Below are 15,174 nucleotides of genomic sequence, written 5' to 3'. Positions count from 1 at the left end.
TTCGCACTTAATAAAATAAATATTCTTATATAATATGACACTATTTTGTTTCTTTATTTTTATTTTTACCATTATTATGATCATATTTGTTTAGAGATTCTAGAATGTAAGAAAACATAATGATAGAATGATATATGCTAATGCTATAATTTTAACAATAAACCGGACTTTTAAAAATGCATTCCATTTAAATATTATAATGAAATATTTAATTAGATTCTTTTGTCATTATAATAAAAACTGTTATGCTTTATTATTTTTTATTTTTTTACAACAGTTTTACAATACTTAATGGATTCTGTAATGTTGAATATTCTATAATATTCCATAATTTGTTTTTAGAAAAAGGTTAGGTTACACTTTATTTGAAGGTATCTGTGTTACAGTGTAGTTATATATTTAAGGACTGAGAAATAATAATAAACTACATTACTATAAGGTTAGGGTGTTAGTAATTCCTATAGCAACTATATGTAATGTGTAACAAGGACACTGTAAAATAAAGTGTTACCAAATGTTGCATAACAAAATCATTGCATTAGGCAGAATTGCACTTTTTATATTTGAATAAAAAAAAAGAAGAAATTATTAAAAATATATTATACATATATTTCACTGAATTTGTGTTTGGTGATGTTGAATAATAATAATAGAGGTTTTAGTGATTAATATTATTGTTATGATGGGCATGGGAGTCAGTGGAGCATGTGGAGCCATGGGAACACATAGCTGTGGAACAGGTGACTGTGTCATGGGATCCCCTTTCACTATCACTTGCGTTTTCCCAGCCTTTTCATTGCCAAATGGTTGGGGAAATCAACAAAACAAAACAAGCACACAAAAAGGGGGTTAATGATGTAGGGAACAAAGAGAATTACAGTGTGAATGTATTTTTAATGGTTCCTGTAACTCTAGCATGTCATGTATTGAAATATATACAAGACATTGCCTTTTCCCACAAACCTTTATATCATTTGAGTACAGGACAATCGTTGACTTTAGCTTTGTGCTCATATTGGACAATGCAATGCCTCTCCAAATGAACACACAGAGAGTTGATGGGGTGACAAGCCAGAGAGCCAGTGTGTGAAAGTGTGTTTTTTGTTGGAAGCGGCACTAAGATGAGAACGGGCGCCTCAGAGGCTGTTTGCTTGAAGTGGACCCTGCCTCATCCACCATTCCAAAGGTTTGTCTTTTCCAGCCCTGGCAAGGCGAGAGAAGTGAAGGAGAAAAAGGGAGTGATTGTTTTAGCGGGCACCGCTGGTCTATTGTAAGTGCAGTGTGTTCTTTCTCTCGACCTCTGACCTGCATTGTTGTTAGGCTGTTCGTTCGGAGAGCCGAGACAGCTGGGAGAACTGCGGGGGGCTGATGGACAGCTGGGGCCAAACTAGTGAGAGAGAGAGAGAGAGAGAGAGAGAGAGAGAGAGAGCAAGGGGAAAAAAGAGAAAGTGGGAGAGGGAGTAAAACAAAACAGAAGTGGTGAACGAGGCCCTATTCTTGAGTGACCTCTTCCCTGTCCTCTTGTGGGTCAGCTGGGCATTGGAATGACACATAGTTCCACACGTTGAGATGGTTGAGTGGGTGAAGATGAGGAAAGGACAGAATGGAGGGAGTCAAGTGCACAGAAGGTGTTCAGGCTGTGCCGTCAAGAGCATTTTGGTTTTAAAAAAAAGGAAGTGAAATCAAATGATGAGAAATTACATTTAAATATGACTCTAACCTGTAGCTAGTGGGTTCAGTTCCCCTTGATTTCACACAGGTGTACTTCAGCACATTGACTATGAACATGATCCAATCATAATGTTTTCAATGAAGGCTATTCAACAACACATTTATTCATATTAAACATAACAGTTTGGGAAAAAATTTGCTTTAAAAAATACATTTCTTTGAAATAAAGGCTAAATGATATAAAGTAAATGATGGCTGAATTTTAAGAGTGGCTGAAGTGCCCAAAAATATTTAAAGCCACTATACAATCTTTAATACATATACAAAAATAAATAAATATATATATATGTATATATATATATATATATATATATATATATATATTATTTATAGAGGCATTTAAATAAATAAATAAATAAATAAACAGAACACATTTCAAGCAAATCAATTCACAGAGTTTATTTTATTTTATAACTCAGAATGTTACTCATAAAGCTGCAAATTACTATTCACAAAAGTTATATAAAAAACTATACAAGATGTTTTAAGAGAGTCTTTGGCATTGTTCATTGCCAATACTTCAGCCGTCTGTGCAGAACTCAGCAGGGCTGAAATAAGGGAATGATTTCAGAGTTGTCAGCTGCTGTCGACATATCCTTTGAAAACAAATGAGAAAGCGTAGAGGAGAAATGTGCTAGTAAAAATGAAAAGGCACGTGAAGACTGTTGCGTTTTCCCATAGTGCAGATGGCCATCGCTCTGACGATGCGTGCCACAGCAAATGGCCATACAAAGTTTATGAAAAATAGAAAAAGAAAACTACAGTCTTAGTGTGGTGTTTTTAAGATTAATTTGAAATCTTCTAATACAGCCAAACCTCAAGTGATTTATTTTGCAGGTGAATAAAGCAGATGACAGCCTGATTTAAAATGCAAAGAGTAAACACGTGGAATTTATAAATGAATAAATAAAAACATTTCAAGCAAATCATTTTGCAGAAAGTTTGGTTTAAAATATATAAAACAGAACATTTTGAACAGCGGTGATGACCTACACCTACATCTACATACATACACTAAAATAGCTTTGACACCAGCTGCTAAAAAGTAATTTCAGGGTTGAAGACCACTGCAGTAGACAGTCTCTGCAGGTCATATAACAGAGTATTCCTTAAAGTGTAGCTACAGTGTTCAAATACTTTTTGGGGCCTCTATAGGAAATTGCAGATCTTCATTTACTGCACAAGGTAGTTGCCGTGTGGAGTTGTGATTTTAAAATGTTGAGTTAAAGAGAAGGAGTGGATGATGGGACATTAAAGTGCAGTCTGAAACCTCTTTCACTCCTCCCCAGCTTTTTTGTCTCTCTGGCACTAATCCACTGGCCAAACAACGCAGTCTCCTACTAAATGAAAGGTTCTGATCCATAGGGGGGAGATGGGGATAAAGCATTGTGATTAAGATTGTATTAATGGGGCCATAGGAGGCTGGAAGGCTTTAATCAGTGTCTGTGCTGCCGTAATCCCCTGCCTTTAAGCTTCAGCTAACGCTGTGATCCTCCTCCTCATGAGTCACATCACACACACTCACACAAACACACTGGATAGGCCGGAGAACAGTGAGGTCAAGGTACAGAGTTGGAGTACAATGAGATTGATAGGTGGTGTATACAAGGCGGCAGCAGGATGTGGAAATAGGGAAGAGTACGATGACAGAGGAGGAGGTTTGGTGAAAGACAGCAACAGCAACAAAAAACACTGAACCAGATTATTTATAGATAGACAGATAGTTTTGGGATAGAAGGTTTTCACCAGTGCACCTGGTCAGTGAGCTCAGGTCAGACTAAAGACTAAGATGATCCACAGCAGAGGAAAGGTAAAGGGAGGTTAGAGTTCACAGAAGGGTGGAACAAGCCATTAAAGTGACATTGTGAGGCGAGACTCGTCTCCTCAGAGCTTTGTGAGAGTGTTGGGTTGTCAAAGTTAAAGAGCTTCTAATAGGATGGTGATGCTGTCATGTTTACCCTGCCTCCCCCCTCTACACGCCCAATGCATTGTGGAGGTGGCCTGGCTTTGAGCCCCCACAATGGCTGGAGAGGAGGGACAGATGGGGGTCCCTATGGAAGGAGGCACAAAAAGAAAGCAAGGTAGGAGGGCCCGACTGTGTGAGAGAGAGACTGCAGTTAGCTCACACTGATTGCCATGCAAAGTAATGGAGAGTAAAAGAGAAACGGATGGGAAAAGTAAGAAGGAGAAGGAAAGGGGGAGGGGGGGGGGGGGGTCACAAAGAGATTTGAGAGATGCGTAATCATCTGTTTAAGCTATGGAATACAGTATAAGCCTGAATGTGCTGGTGCCCTTCGTAAGTCTAAAGTGGGTACAACTCAGCAGAGGATGATGGAGGTCGCAGACTGGACCACTATATGGAAAAGTCTTAAAGCGCTTTAAGTTCGATTTATAATGCCAGTATAAAGTTGACAATACACAAAATAAGTCAACAAATATTATTCTGAACATCAAAAGTGTATACATTTGTGTTTTGAGGGATTGTTTAAAATAAACTTGATGAATATGTTAACTGATGAATTTGGCCAAATTACATAAAATAATTTATATGATAAATAAGAATGTCCCTGCTTTTTTGTCAACGAGGGTTCCATAGCCATGGATCTCAACTGTTTCTGGACATCAAGTGGTAGCCCAGCCCATGATATTAAGTTAATAGTATATTAATTTTATATGTAATATAATTTGTTTCCATACTTCAAATTGAACACATTTAATTAATTATGATTACTAATACACCGAATTATTAACATCACATGAATACTTATTCTGAATACAGTGAGTTTGGACACACGGCTTATTACATCAATAATATGACGTGGATAGAAATATAATGAGACTTTATACAATGTTTTTTATCACTTATTTGATTATTTGCATTTATCATTGTTTATCTCTGCTATCCATGTCAATAAGCATTTTATTTATTTAAATATATTTTAGTAAATAAAAAATTCTTGACAGTCTGTCTGGTCCAAACATTGGTAGAATAGGTCTTTGTTTAGTATGTTTGGCCCCTGCATGAGCTAATCTATGCTCTTCCAGGTGAGTCCCTCAGCATTAATTTGGCTCAGTGTGTCATAAAGGCTGAATGGGGTGGGAGTTGATTTATGTGTGAAAGGAGGGGATGCTGAGCGGAGGTGAGGCAGGGGTGTGTGGCGGAGCCTCTTCTGGTGTAAGATGAGGAGAGCCGAGGGGGAGGACCCGCGCACAGCAACAGATGGGCCCCAATGGCGCTCTCAGGTTGTAAACTTTCTGTTGGGAACATCTGTCAGTTTGTCCATATGCCAAATTTTGAGAGGAGAAGCCCTAGTCAGTGTGGAGTGTGGACACCTGTCATTCCCTGTGATGAGACAGGAAGTGATGGACTGTGCACCAGTATTTGATATTCATATATGCTACTCATGTGATGTGGGCATTGCTGCTGAAAGGCAGAAAACGAATTGTTAATGCTAACTGAATTAGCAAAGACTTAACATATCCAAAATGCCTATAGCGCCTGCATGCATTTAGACTGGAGTTGCTGGACAATTCAACATTTAAAAGTTGTGAAAAAGAAACTTCCATATAATGACGCAACTACATGAAATCAAAAGCGTGATTCCAGACCTTTATTTTGCGAATTTAAGGGTCTCCTTTAAACTCCTACTCTATATGAGTGTTACATCATCTCTCTTTTATATAAAAAAAAGTCTTATTTTTCTATTTGCCCTGTTGCGAGCGGATAAAGGAGAATTAAGCAGTTGATCGGGGCTCAGTGTCCAGAGTGTTGCATTAGACAGTAATCCAGGGCATAGGAAGGGGGAGATGGGATAGCATCCCTAATCCCTTGCCTACCCCATCCCAAACACACATTCAGTTTATACTGTTATCACTAACAAACACCTCACATTTTATTTTAAAAGTATGATAAATGATTCATCTAAGAACAAGAACACTAAGACAAAATTTCCTAACGGATCTTATTTCTTTCCTGTCTGCACCTCAAAACATTATCCTCAGTACCAGAGCCTGAGCCCTCCAGTGGTAGACTGTTTTTATCCACAGTTCTCACCAACTCCACTACAATCTACAGTGACAGATGTTATAGAGGCAACAGTTGGTATTGAGAAGGAGGGGCTTGGGGCCATCTGCCCAGGGTCAAGGTTTGGATAGATGGATGTCTCACAAGAGAGAAAAAGTGACAAGTTGAGCTACATAACTAGTGTTGAATACTTACGATTGTTCTGTTAAACATCACTTACAGATACTGTAGGTAACATCACTTACAGATACTGTAGGTGAAATCATAATGGACAGGGATGCTTCCCAATTAACACATTTGTTCACCATGTGGTCCAAGGAAACTTTTAATTAAAGCTTCAGAAGTGTGTCAGTGGCAAAACAAAAAAACAATTGGTGAATGGAACATAATATTTAATTTATTGGTGAAAATTTAAATAAAGCATGCCGTTAAAATAATTTTGAAACAATGGATATCAAATAAGAGCTCTCAGATTTTTGCTTGTGGTCTCCACCTCATCACGAAAGTAGGCTATCTTCCGGTGACCCATCTTCCTCTGGAGAGGGGAGGTTAGGATTTACACACATGGTTATATAAAAACAAGTAAAATAAATAGTATTTTTCATTAATTAAAATACAATTGAAAAAAATAGGTCTGTATTAAAAAAAAAAAAAAAATGCAATATTATGCTGGTAGACCATCACCAACAATACATAAATCTACACCACAACTGCATTCACACTTACAATGTAGATGCGAAGTCGCTCCTGTTCCAGCTGAAAATACTCAATGGCCGTGAGCTTGTCAAATGTCTTTTTCATAAGGAGAAAGGCACAGTTTGGGGAGCGTTTGGCATGCTCGGACCTTAATGACAAGGACAGTCAAAAAAAGAGATTTAGTTGTACACTTTTGCACACAAAGTCAATTGTTACAACCTCAAGTTTACAACAGAGTAGATAAGTGAACAATAAGAATACAAAGCCAATATATTGTAAAGTTGTGCTTCAGGCAGGAGCTCACCAGGGGTTGTCTTCTGGCTCCCAGCCCTCCAGCTCTCGGAGACAGTAGAAACAGCAGACCACGTCTGGCTCATTCTCACTAGGACAGTGCACAAAACCTGCCTTGGCCATCTGAAGAGAGGTTTCTCATTACTTCTTTTAATTAAAGCAGCAGTGGTTTTGTAAAATTGCTGAAATCCCTGTACTCAACACAGTCTAATTTGTTGTCATTTCGATTTTCACTTATTAATAGTCTATTTCTCTCTTCATTTCTTCTTTTTTCCCTGACGCACTCACCAGCTCTGGTGTGCACTGACAATCTTCTCGAAAAGGCCACTCGGAAAACGTCTGAAGACGCTTTTCATAACTATACATCTGGTTAAACGACAAAAACCGGGAGGCAATCACTTCTGCGTTGGACATTTCTGAAGCTGAAACAGAACACACTATCTACAGCTCACCATCTCACTATAAACGTGTTTGAGCGTGGCTGTTTAATTGTTTGGGCGCTTTTGATTATTGATTGATGAATCGCTGACAGCTGTCAGAGCAACGAAAGGCATTGGTGGAAAACAATATCTTGAAACCTGGTGAGTAAATTTGTGATGTTATGCATGTAGATTATCAATCTTTATTGAATAGTATTGTCTGAATAAACATTTCGCATTAAAATTATGATCATGTTCACTTCGTTCACTGAAACGATGTCACACATTTGAAATAGTAGTGTGATGTCTCCCTCTGTTGGACGAACAGAAAGCCAAATTTGAAATGTGATATATCAAATTGAAATTCTGTTAAAAACAGGCTTTGTTTCCAGAGTAGTGTCAATGAAATTAAAAATGTCCAAAAATCGCAGTTAAAAGTTTGGATTAACTTTGTGATTATAAAGAAAAAAGTGCAGTGAATATTAAGATTTTTATCTATATATAGATGTCTATATCTATATATATAAATATAGATAGATAGATAGATAGATAGATAGATAGATAGATAGATAGATAGATAGTGTTTCATGCTATTTTCGTGGACCAAATGTCCTAAAAAAATTAAGTTATTATTTTTGAATAAATTATTACGAGTCTTGCATCATTGACTCCAAATCAATCAGAGAATTAAGTTATTTCATTTGCTATAAAACCAAATAGTAAATTCTTTGGAATAGAGACCTCATGTCAAACATAATCCTTAACAAGCTCTATAAAGATTCCTTTAGATTCCAGGCTGCACACATATCTCCGTGGATTCCCTGGACTGCACATCATAAGCCAATTACTAGACACAAACTTGAGTCTAGAGGCCTCAGCAAGTTGTGTCCCTTCTAACCAATTACAGTAAGCCAATACATACACCATAAAGTGAGATCATAGTGAGTTGCAGACAACATTAATGGTTTGCGGTGTGAGTGTTTGAAAGCTGTTTATGACTGGTGGGTATAGGGAAAGGCCCTGCTGCTTTCACCATGTTCTGTAACTGTATCTCACTGCGCCTGGCTGTTGAAATGTGCTTACCACTTCCAAAAAAGCAGCCCCTCCACCCCTCTCTGCCCTTCATTTGATAGGAACTTTCCTGAGTGTTGGTTTTGTGTGTCACAAACAAATTCTGCTGTTAATATGTTAATCTGCCAGAAAGGTGAACGTGAGATCACTCAACTCGGATGGTCATATTAGTTCTAAATTAGCTTTTTCCATGAAATGATTTTTGTGATTGGGAAGATTCACGGCTGCTTGTTCTCTCTTTTGTGGTGATAGTTTGTCACTTAATATTCAGTCTAGAGTTTCACATCAGACATGACATTTGGCGCATTCCTTTCAGGCGAGACCCCACACTGGAGCTGCCACTCATTTGCAGTCGCCCGCTCAGGAGAAGTTAAGCAGGAAAACATCCCCATCAGCTGTTATATGGCTTTCATCTTGTCTGTGGCTTGTGCAAAAGCACAAAGTGAATACTTCATGATCAAGCCACAGACTTGATATAACTGTCTGGAATTACATTGCATGGTTGAATAATTTTTTTTTTTATTCATTGGCTTTTTCCTTTTCTACACATGGGACACTGGAGATTCAGGAAAGTAGAGAGAGAGTGATTGGGACATGACCCTGACCGGAATCGAACCCAGATCCCCAACAGTCATGTGCCGCAGCTCCAATATGACTGGAATTTTCCTGATATTCTTCTCCAATTGCAAGATTCCCAAACTTCAAATGTAAAAGGCAGAAGTTTTATTTATTTATTTATTGAAAGATAAATAAACAAAAATTCAATAAATAATATTTTATAATATATATGTATTTATCAATAGTAATAATAATAATTGTTGTTGGTTGTTATTATTGAAAAATAAATATTAAATAATATTTACAAATTAAATTAATTTTGATGAAATTTCTATGTGCTAATAATAATAATAATAATAATTATTTTTATTTTTCATAATCCAATTGTTATTAACATGACGGAATTAATTGCTTTTTTTGTCTTCCCTAACAAGATTTATTTGACGCAATTAAGATTTGAGATTACTGTGAAGCTCTTGAGATGTATGTGTGCATACACTGTAAAAAAAAAATCTGTTAAATTTACGGGAAAAAACTGGCAGCTGTGGTTAAGAGTTTTCCTGTTAAAAATACGGTAGCAACATTTTAGGTTTTACAGACTTTTAACCGTATATAATTTTACAGCAACAAACCGTATTTCATTATCTGATATAATGTTAATTTACTTTTGAAGTATTAATATCTGTTTTGTTCCATTGTAATACACTGACAGCCAACATTCACAGCAGTAATGAGAGTCAAATGATCAATCAACGCTCATCATAAGCAGCTCTTCCACCTGAAAGTTAATACTAATAAATAGAAGATGCACAGTTTCATTCACACAAACATTAAACACCATCATGGTAACATGTTGAAATTTAAAAAATGCAATAAACATTCATTTAACAACATTAAATGTAACATAAAACCCTAATATACGTAACTGATTAGAAAAAAACTAAGAAAATTATGAAGAAACAGTTATTTGAAAAAATACATTAAATGTGAAGTCACGCAGGGAATTTTGGGAATGTCAATTTACATTTTTTCACTGTAAATTATACAATGATTTGTTCTTTTTCACTTCCAAAAACTGTAAATTTAACGGTATTTTACATTAAATGTACCTTTTTATATATCACAGTTATTTACCGTATATAGTAAGGAAACTTTGTGTTAACCAATTAACAGTTTTTCATTGTAGCATTTTTAGTCTTTTAGCGTTAAAATCACGATCATTTTTAAGTATTTAAACATGTATGTGTCCATAAGTACAACATAGAGTGGTGGGAATTGACTGAATATACTTTGCATGGCTTTTTCTTTTACTAGAGAATTTTCCTGATATCCTTAGTTGCAAGATTCCCAAGCTTCAGCAGTTGCATCATTATAGAAAGCAGAACATCAGTGGCTCCATTTTGAAGCTCTAATGTAAAAATCACATCTTATACAATAACAATGTTGTCCATATTATGAACAAAACCCTAGATGCTCCAGTTGCATTTTGTCACAGGCCGTCTACATCTTCCCAGCTATCAAATATATATCTCACATAACATTCCCCAGTCTGTACCTCTCTCACTCTCCATCCCTGTGCTTTCATTGACGCTTGACTCTTCTCTCTCTCTTCCTCTCTCACCCGCTCCCTCTTCGTTCTCCTCCTTCCTCACACAGTTGTTCTTACTTATTACTGTCCTGGTGTGATTATCTGCAGGAATCTCTTGCACTTGTCCTGTATTCTCAGTGTGGTGAGACTGAGTGTGGGATGGGCTAAAAGTGGGAAATGTGTGCCTCTGTGTGACTGTGTGATACTTAGAAGACACTCCTGTAAGTTCATCAGGACTATTTTGGCTCCAAATATCCCTGGAGCCTCAAAGAACCGAGTCCGGACGCTCTGTTGTTCATGCCAGCGAGGGTTTCTACTAGGAGTTTGTGGTGTCAGGGTGCAAGTGGAAAGACCCACGGAGGCAGAAAGTGGAAACGTGAGGACGGGAGACAGTCAGAGGAAGAGGGTTTAATGTGGGGCTCAGGTAAGAACATCCACTAATTTCTATTTTTGTTTGCAGTCTCAAGTGAACACAAAACGGTTTTCCCTGGAGAGCCTTTTTGTTGCATATGCTGAAATGTACATACTGTATGTGTTTATACTAACAGTCTATTATAGAATAACACTGCAAGCTGATCTATATTTCCAGGGTTAAAAATTAGTTATTTGTGTACTATGGCATTTACAATATATGTTCACACTCCAGAACAGAGATTAATAGTTTAGGAGATGCAATACCAGTCTATGACCAGCATCTAGTCCTCCTTATTTACTCATGTCAATGTTGTCATTAACAAAATTGTATTTCGTATGAAGAAGTGCATACTTCTCATGGACATTTGAACTGGCATTTTTGGAAGATTTACGCCTCCTCTTGTTTCTTCATCAGTAATAAGAAAGCTGGCGTTCAAAAGTTTTGTCACAGCATTCATTATGCTCACCAATAAAGCTAAAATGAGTTTGATCTGATACATACAGGCCACTAAAAATCCTATCAATAGATATATTATGTGTGTGTGTGTGTGTGTGTTGTGTGTGTGTGTGTGTGTGTGTGTGTGTGTGTGTGTGTGTGTGTGTGTGTGTGTGTGTGTATGTGTGTGTGTGTGTGTGTGTGTACAGTGCACATGACTGTAGGCTTGTGTGTTTGATTGAGTGTAACAATTTCAAAAGTAATATTGCCCACCGCCATTAATAAACTATATTCTGTCAAAAATATGACTGGAATGACCTTTTAAAATGTACCTTTGCTCATTTGATTTAACTTTTATCAACATGAAAGACATCAGCTGTAAAAAGACAAGAAAAAAAAGAAAAAAAAGAAGAATTTAAGGGAGAACAAACTGGTCAAGAACGATTTTGTGACTTTTAATATGTGTAGCCTACATGGAAGTAAAATAGAAAAGGAGCATAGCTTTGAAGGTCAATCTATTTCTTAAGGCCTGAGGCAATGTTCACACATTGTGAATTTTGAGCTTTGCAGTGAAGCTTTTAAACCAGCAATGTTTATAGTGAAGCTCTTGAGATGAATGTACGCTCATGTATACGTGTGTATACGTGTAAGCGTCTATATGAGCAGGCCTGGATATTTGCAGAGATAAATGGGTGCAGGCATAGTATTAGGAGGCTCTCTGTCTTCTGCCAAAGGTGTGAAATTAGCATCTCAGTGTGAGCGAAAGTGACAGTCAACTTCAACATTCCCCTCATATGCAGAGCTGGAAAAGCACACAGGCTATCCATTTGGAAAAGTCTCATCCCTCCAAGAGTTTTCTAGAAATCTTTCCTTCTTGTTGCAACAGGAACATAACTGATATGGATCCAGTCTTGATCAATATTCTAATTTTAGTGTGATCATCCACTGTCATGCAAACGGATACTCTTATGCTGGCTGCTGGCTCTGTGCTTTTCAAGGGCATTGAAGCGGAACCGCGAAGGTCTTACACATATTTAATGAATATCAAAATAAATCCTTTAACCTTGCACTATGCAAGGTTGTATTATTTTTCCATTTTTCAAACTAAATTAGATTTGATGTATCTATGGATACAACATCAAATAAGGTTATATGAACAAATTGAAACAATTATATATTAAAATGTCAGATCAACGCTTTTATTAACATACGTTTTATTTCCTAATCATATGACTGTTGTTGTCCCTCTTGCAGTGTAAGCTTAGGTTATTATTTATATGGTGGGCTGAGTGCTGGACGTCCCTTTGACCTTTCAGTGCAGTCTCTAAATTCACCACCCGTCCGCCAGCACACACTGCTGTTGATATGTTCTCAGAGCACATGGCACATATACACTGTGGCTCTCTCAATACATAGAAGTCATGGCCAGTTTAAGACGAAGAAAGGAGAGGAAGGAAAAACTTAGAGTTAGGTTGTGAAATATCCCCATCCCGCCATCCCAGTGGCCTGTATAAAATGTGCATGAATGGCAAGAAAAAAATGATGACCGTGTAATGACTTTTTTGGTGCAAATTTGCAGCAATTATTCTTTAGAATGGGGATATAAAGAACATACATTATGTCTTTGTATCTTTATATATATAAAAAAAATGCCCGTCAGAAGAGTTTACCGTCACGAATAATACTGAACTGTACTGTACAGGGCTCAACAATAAGGATTTTTTTCTACTGGCCCAAATTTTTACTTGCCCTGCCAAAATTTTTCACTGGCCCCACAACAAAATATTACTGAAGTAAAAGAAAAGAAAATGGGCCTATATAATAAGCCTAGTATTGTTTTCATTTATTTTTTAATACATGTAACCGTAATAAATAAGGTTATGACACCAAAAGCTACTTGATTAACTAATTTAAACAGTAAGTAATAAAATAGGAACAAATAAATCAAATTACGGGCAATAACACAAATAAATACAACAGAACAAACATATAAATTAAATAAACTGTGCTTTTCAGGTTTTTTGTGTTTAAACAGAAGATTTCCAGGTACACAACTTGTAATCTAATGCAGGGGTTCCCAGACTTTTCCGTTCCAGGACCCACCAAGACAAGAATAATCTATCTCAAGACCCACCAAAATAATTTTAAAGCATGAATGTTGGGTGGGAGGCATTAGTTATCTTTAGAGCTGTTTTTTTTCTTGTCATAGTATGAATGACATATAAGTGTAATTGCAATACAACTTATGGTACATTATACAAAATTTTGAGAATTAAAATAGTAGCCTAATGGCTCTGGAAATAATGTGAAGAATACTGAGTAGTTTTTGTCTGCTGCCTCAACTGATTTACCCAGACATGGCAGAACAAATTTAAAGAAATAAAAAAGATTAAGTAAATTTAATCTTAACCAAAGTTTCAGAATATATATATATATATATATATATATATATATATATATATATATATATATACAGGTCCTTCTAAAAAATTAGCATATTGTGATAAAGTTCATTATTTTCTATAATGTAATGATAAAAATTAAACTTTCATCTATTTTAGATTCATTGCACACCAACTGAAGTATTTCAGGTGTTTTATTGTTTTAATACTGATGATTTTGGCATACAGCTCATGAAAACCCAAAATTCCTGTCTCAAAAAATTAGCATATTTCATCCGACCAATAAAAGAAGTGTTTTTAATACAAAAAAAAAAGTCAACCTTCAAATAATTATGTTCAGTTATGCACACAATAGTCAATACTTGGTCGGGAATCCTTTTGCAGAAATGACTGCTTCAATGCGGCGTGGCATGGAGGCAATCAGCCTGTGGCACTGCTGAGGTGTTATGGAGGCCCAGGATGCTTTGATAGCGGCCTTAAGCTCATCCAGAGTGTTGGGTCTTGCGTCTCTCAACTTTCTCTTCACAATATCCCACAGATTCTCTATGGGGTTCAGGTCAGGAGAGATGGCAGGCCAATTGAGCACAGTAATACCATGGTCAGTAAACCATTTACCAGTGGTTTTGGCACTGTGAGCAGGTGCCAGGTCGTGCTGAAAAATGAAATCTTCATCTCCATAAAGCTTTTCAGCAGATGGAAGCATGAAGTGCTCCAAAATCTCCTGATAGCTAGCTGCATTGGCCCTGCCCTTGATAAAACACAGTGCACCAACACCAGCAGCTGACATGGCACCCCAGACCATCACTGACTGTGGGTACTTGACACTGGACTTCAGGCATTTTGGCATTTCCTTCTCCCCAGTCTTCCTCCAGACTCTGGCACCTTGATTTCCGAATGACATGCAAAACTGAGCAACAGTCCAGTGCTGCTTCTCTGTAGCCCAGGTCAGGCGCATCTGCCGCTGTTTCTGGTTCAAAAGTGGCTTGACCTGGGGAATGCGGCACCTGTAGCCCATTTCCTGCACACGCCTGTGCACGGTGGCTCTGGATGTTTTTACTCCTGACTCAGTCCACTGCTTCCGCAGGTCTCCAAGGTCTGGAATCGGTCCTTCTCCACAATCTTCCTCAGGGTCCGGTCACCTCTTCTCGTTGTGCAGCGTTTTTTGCCACACTTTTTCCTTCCCACAGACTTCCCACTGAGGTGCCTTCATACAGCACTCTGGGAACAGCCTATTTGTTCAGAAATTTCTTTCTGTCTTACCCTCTTGCTTGAGGGTGTCAATGAAGGCCTTCTGGACAGCAGTCAGGTCGGCAGTCTTACCCATGATTGCGGTTTTGAGTAATGAAACAGGCTGGGAGTTTTTAAAAGCCTCAGGAATCTTTTGCAGGTGTTTATAATTAATTAGTTGATTCAGATGATTAGGTTAATAGCTTGTTTAGAGACCCTTTTCATGATATGCTAATTTTTTGAGACAGGAATTTTGGGTTTTCATGAGCTGTATGCCAAAATCATCAGTATTAAAACAATAAAAGACCTGAAATATT

General features: G+C 37.3%; 2 protein-coding genes across 2 annotated transcripts in view; one reads left to right on the top strand and one right to left on the bottom strand.

Moving 5' to 3' along the window:
• Positions 1 to 6,142: 6,142 nt before the first annotated feature.
• Positions 6,143 to 7,222, bottom strand: birc5b (baculoviral IAP repeat containing 5b). Its single transcript, XM_077218924.1, has 4 exons — positions 7,031 to 7,222; positions 6,756 to 6,865; positions 6,482 to 6,599; positions 6,143 to 6,290 (listed from the first exon to the last, which is right to left on the bottom strand). The coding sequence occupies exons 1-4, from the start codon at positions 7,154 to 7,156 to the stop codon at positions 6,210 to 6,212; spliced, it is 435 nt and encodes a 144-aa protein (XP_077075039.1). The 5' UTR covers positions 7,157 to 7,222; the 3' UTR covers positions 6,143 to 6,209.
• Positions 7,223 to 10,370: 3,148 nt separating this feature from the next.
• The window catches only part of znf385a (zinc finger protein 385A), an 81,628-nt gene continuing 76,824 nt past the window's right edge, over positions 10,371 to 15,174 (top strand). The window contains exon 1 of the mRNA XM_077218919.1: positions 10,371 to 10,802. Within this exon, the coding sequence (XP_077075034.1) occupies positions 10,676 to 10,802 (127 nt within the window). The 5' untranslated portion in view covers positions 10,371 to 10,675. The remainder of the gene's footprint in view (positions 10,803 to 15,174) is intronic.

This window comes from Siphateles boraxobius, unplaced genomic scaffold (genome assembly GCF_051911475.1).
Source record: "Siphateles boraxobius isolate OS27281-9 unplaced genomic scaffold, OSU_SipBor_1 77, whole genome shotgun sequence".
NCBI classification, from domain to species: Eukaryota; Metazoa; Chordata; class Actinopteri; order Cypriniformes; family Leuciscidae; genus Siphateles; species Siphateles boraxobius.
Note: the sequence above shows the minus strand (reverse complement) of the source record. Positions and strands in the feature narration are given on the sequence as shown.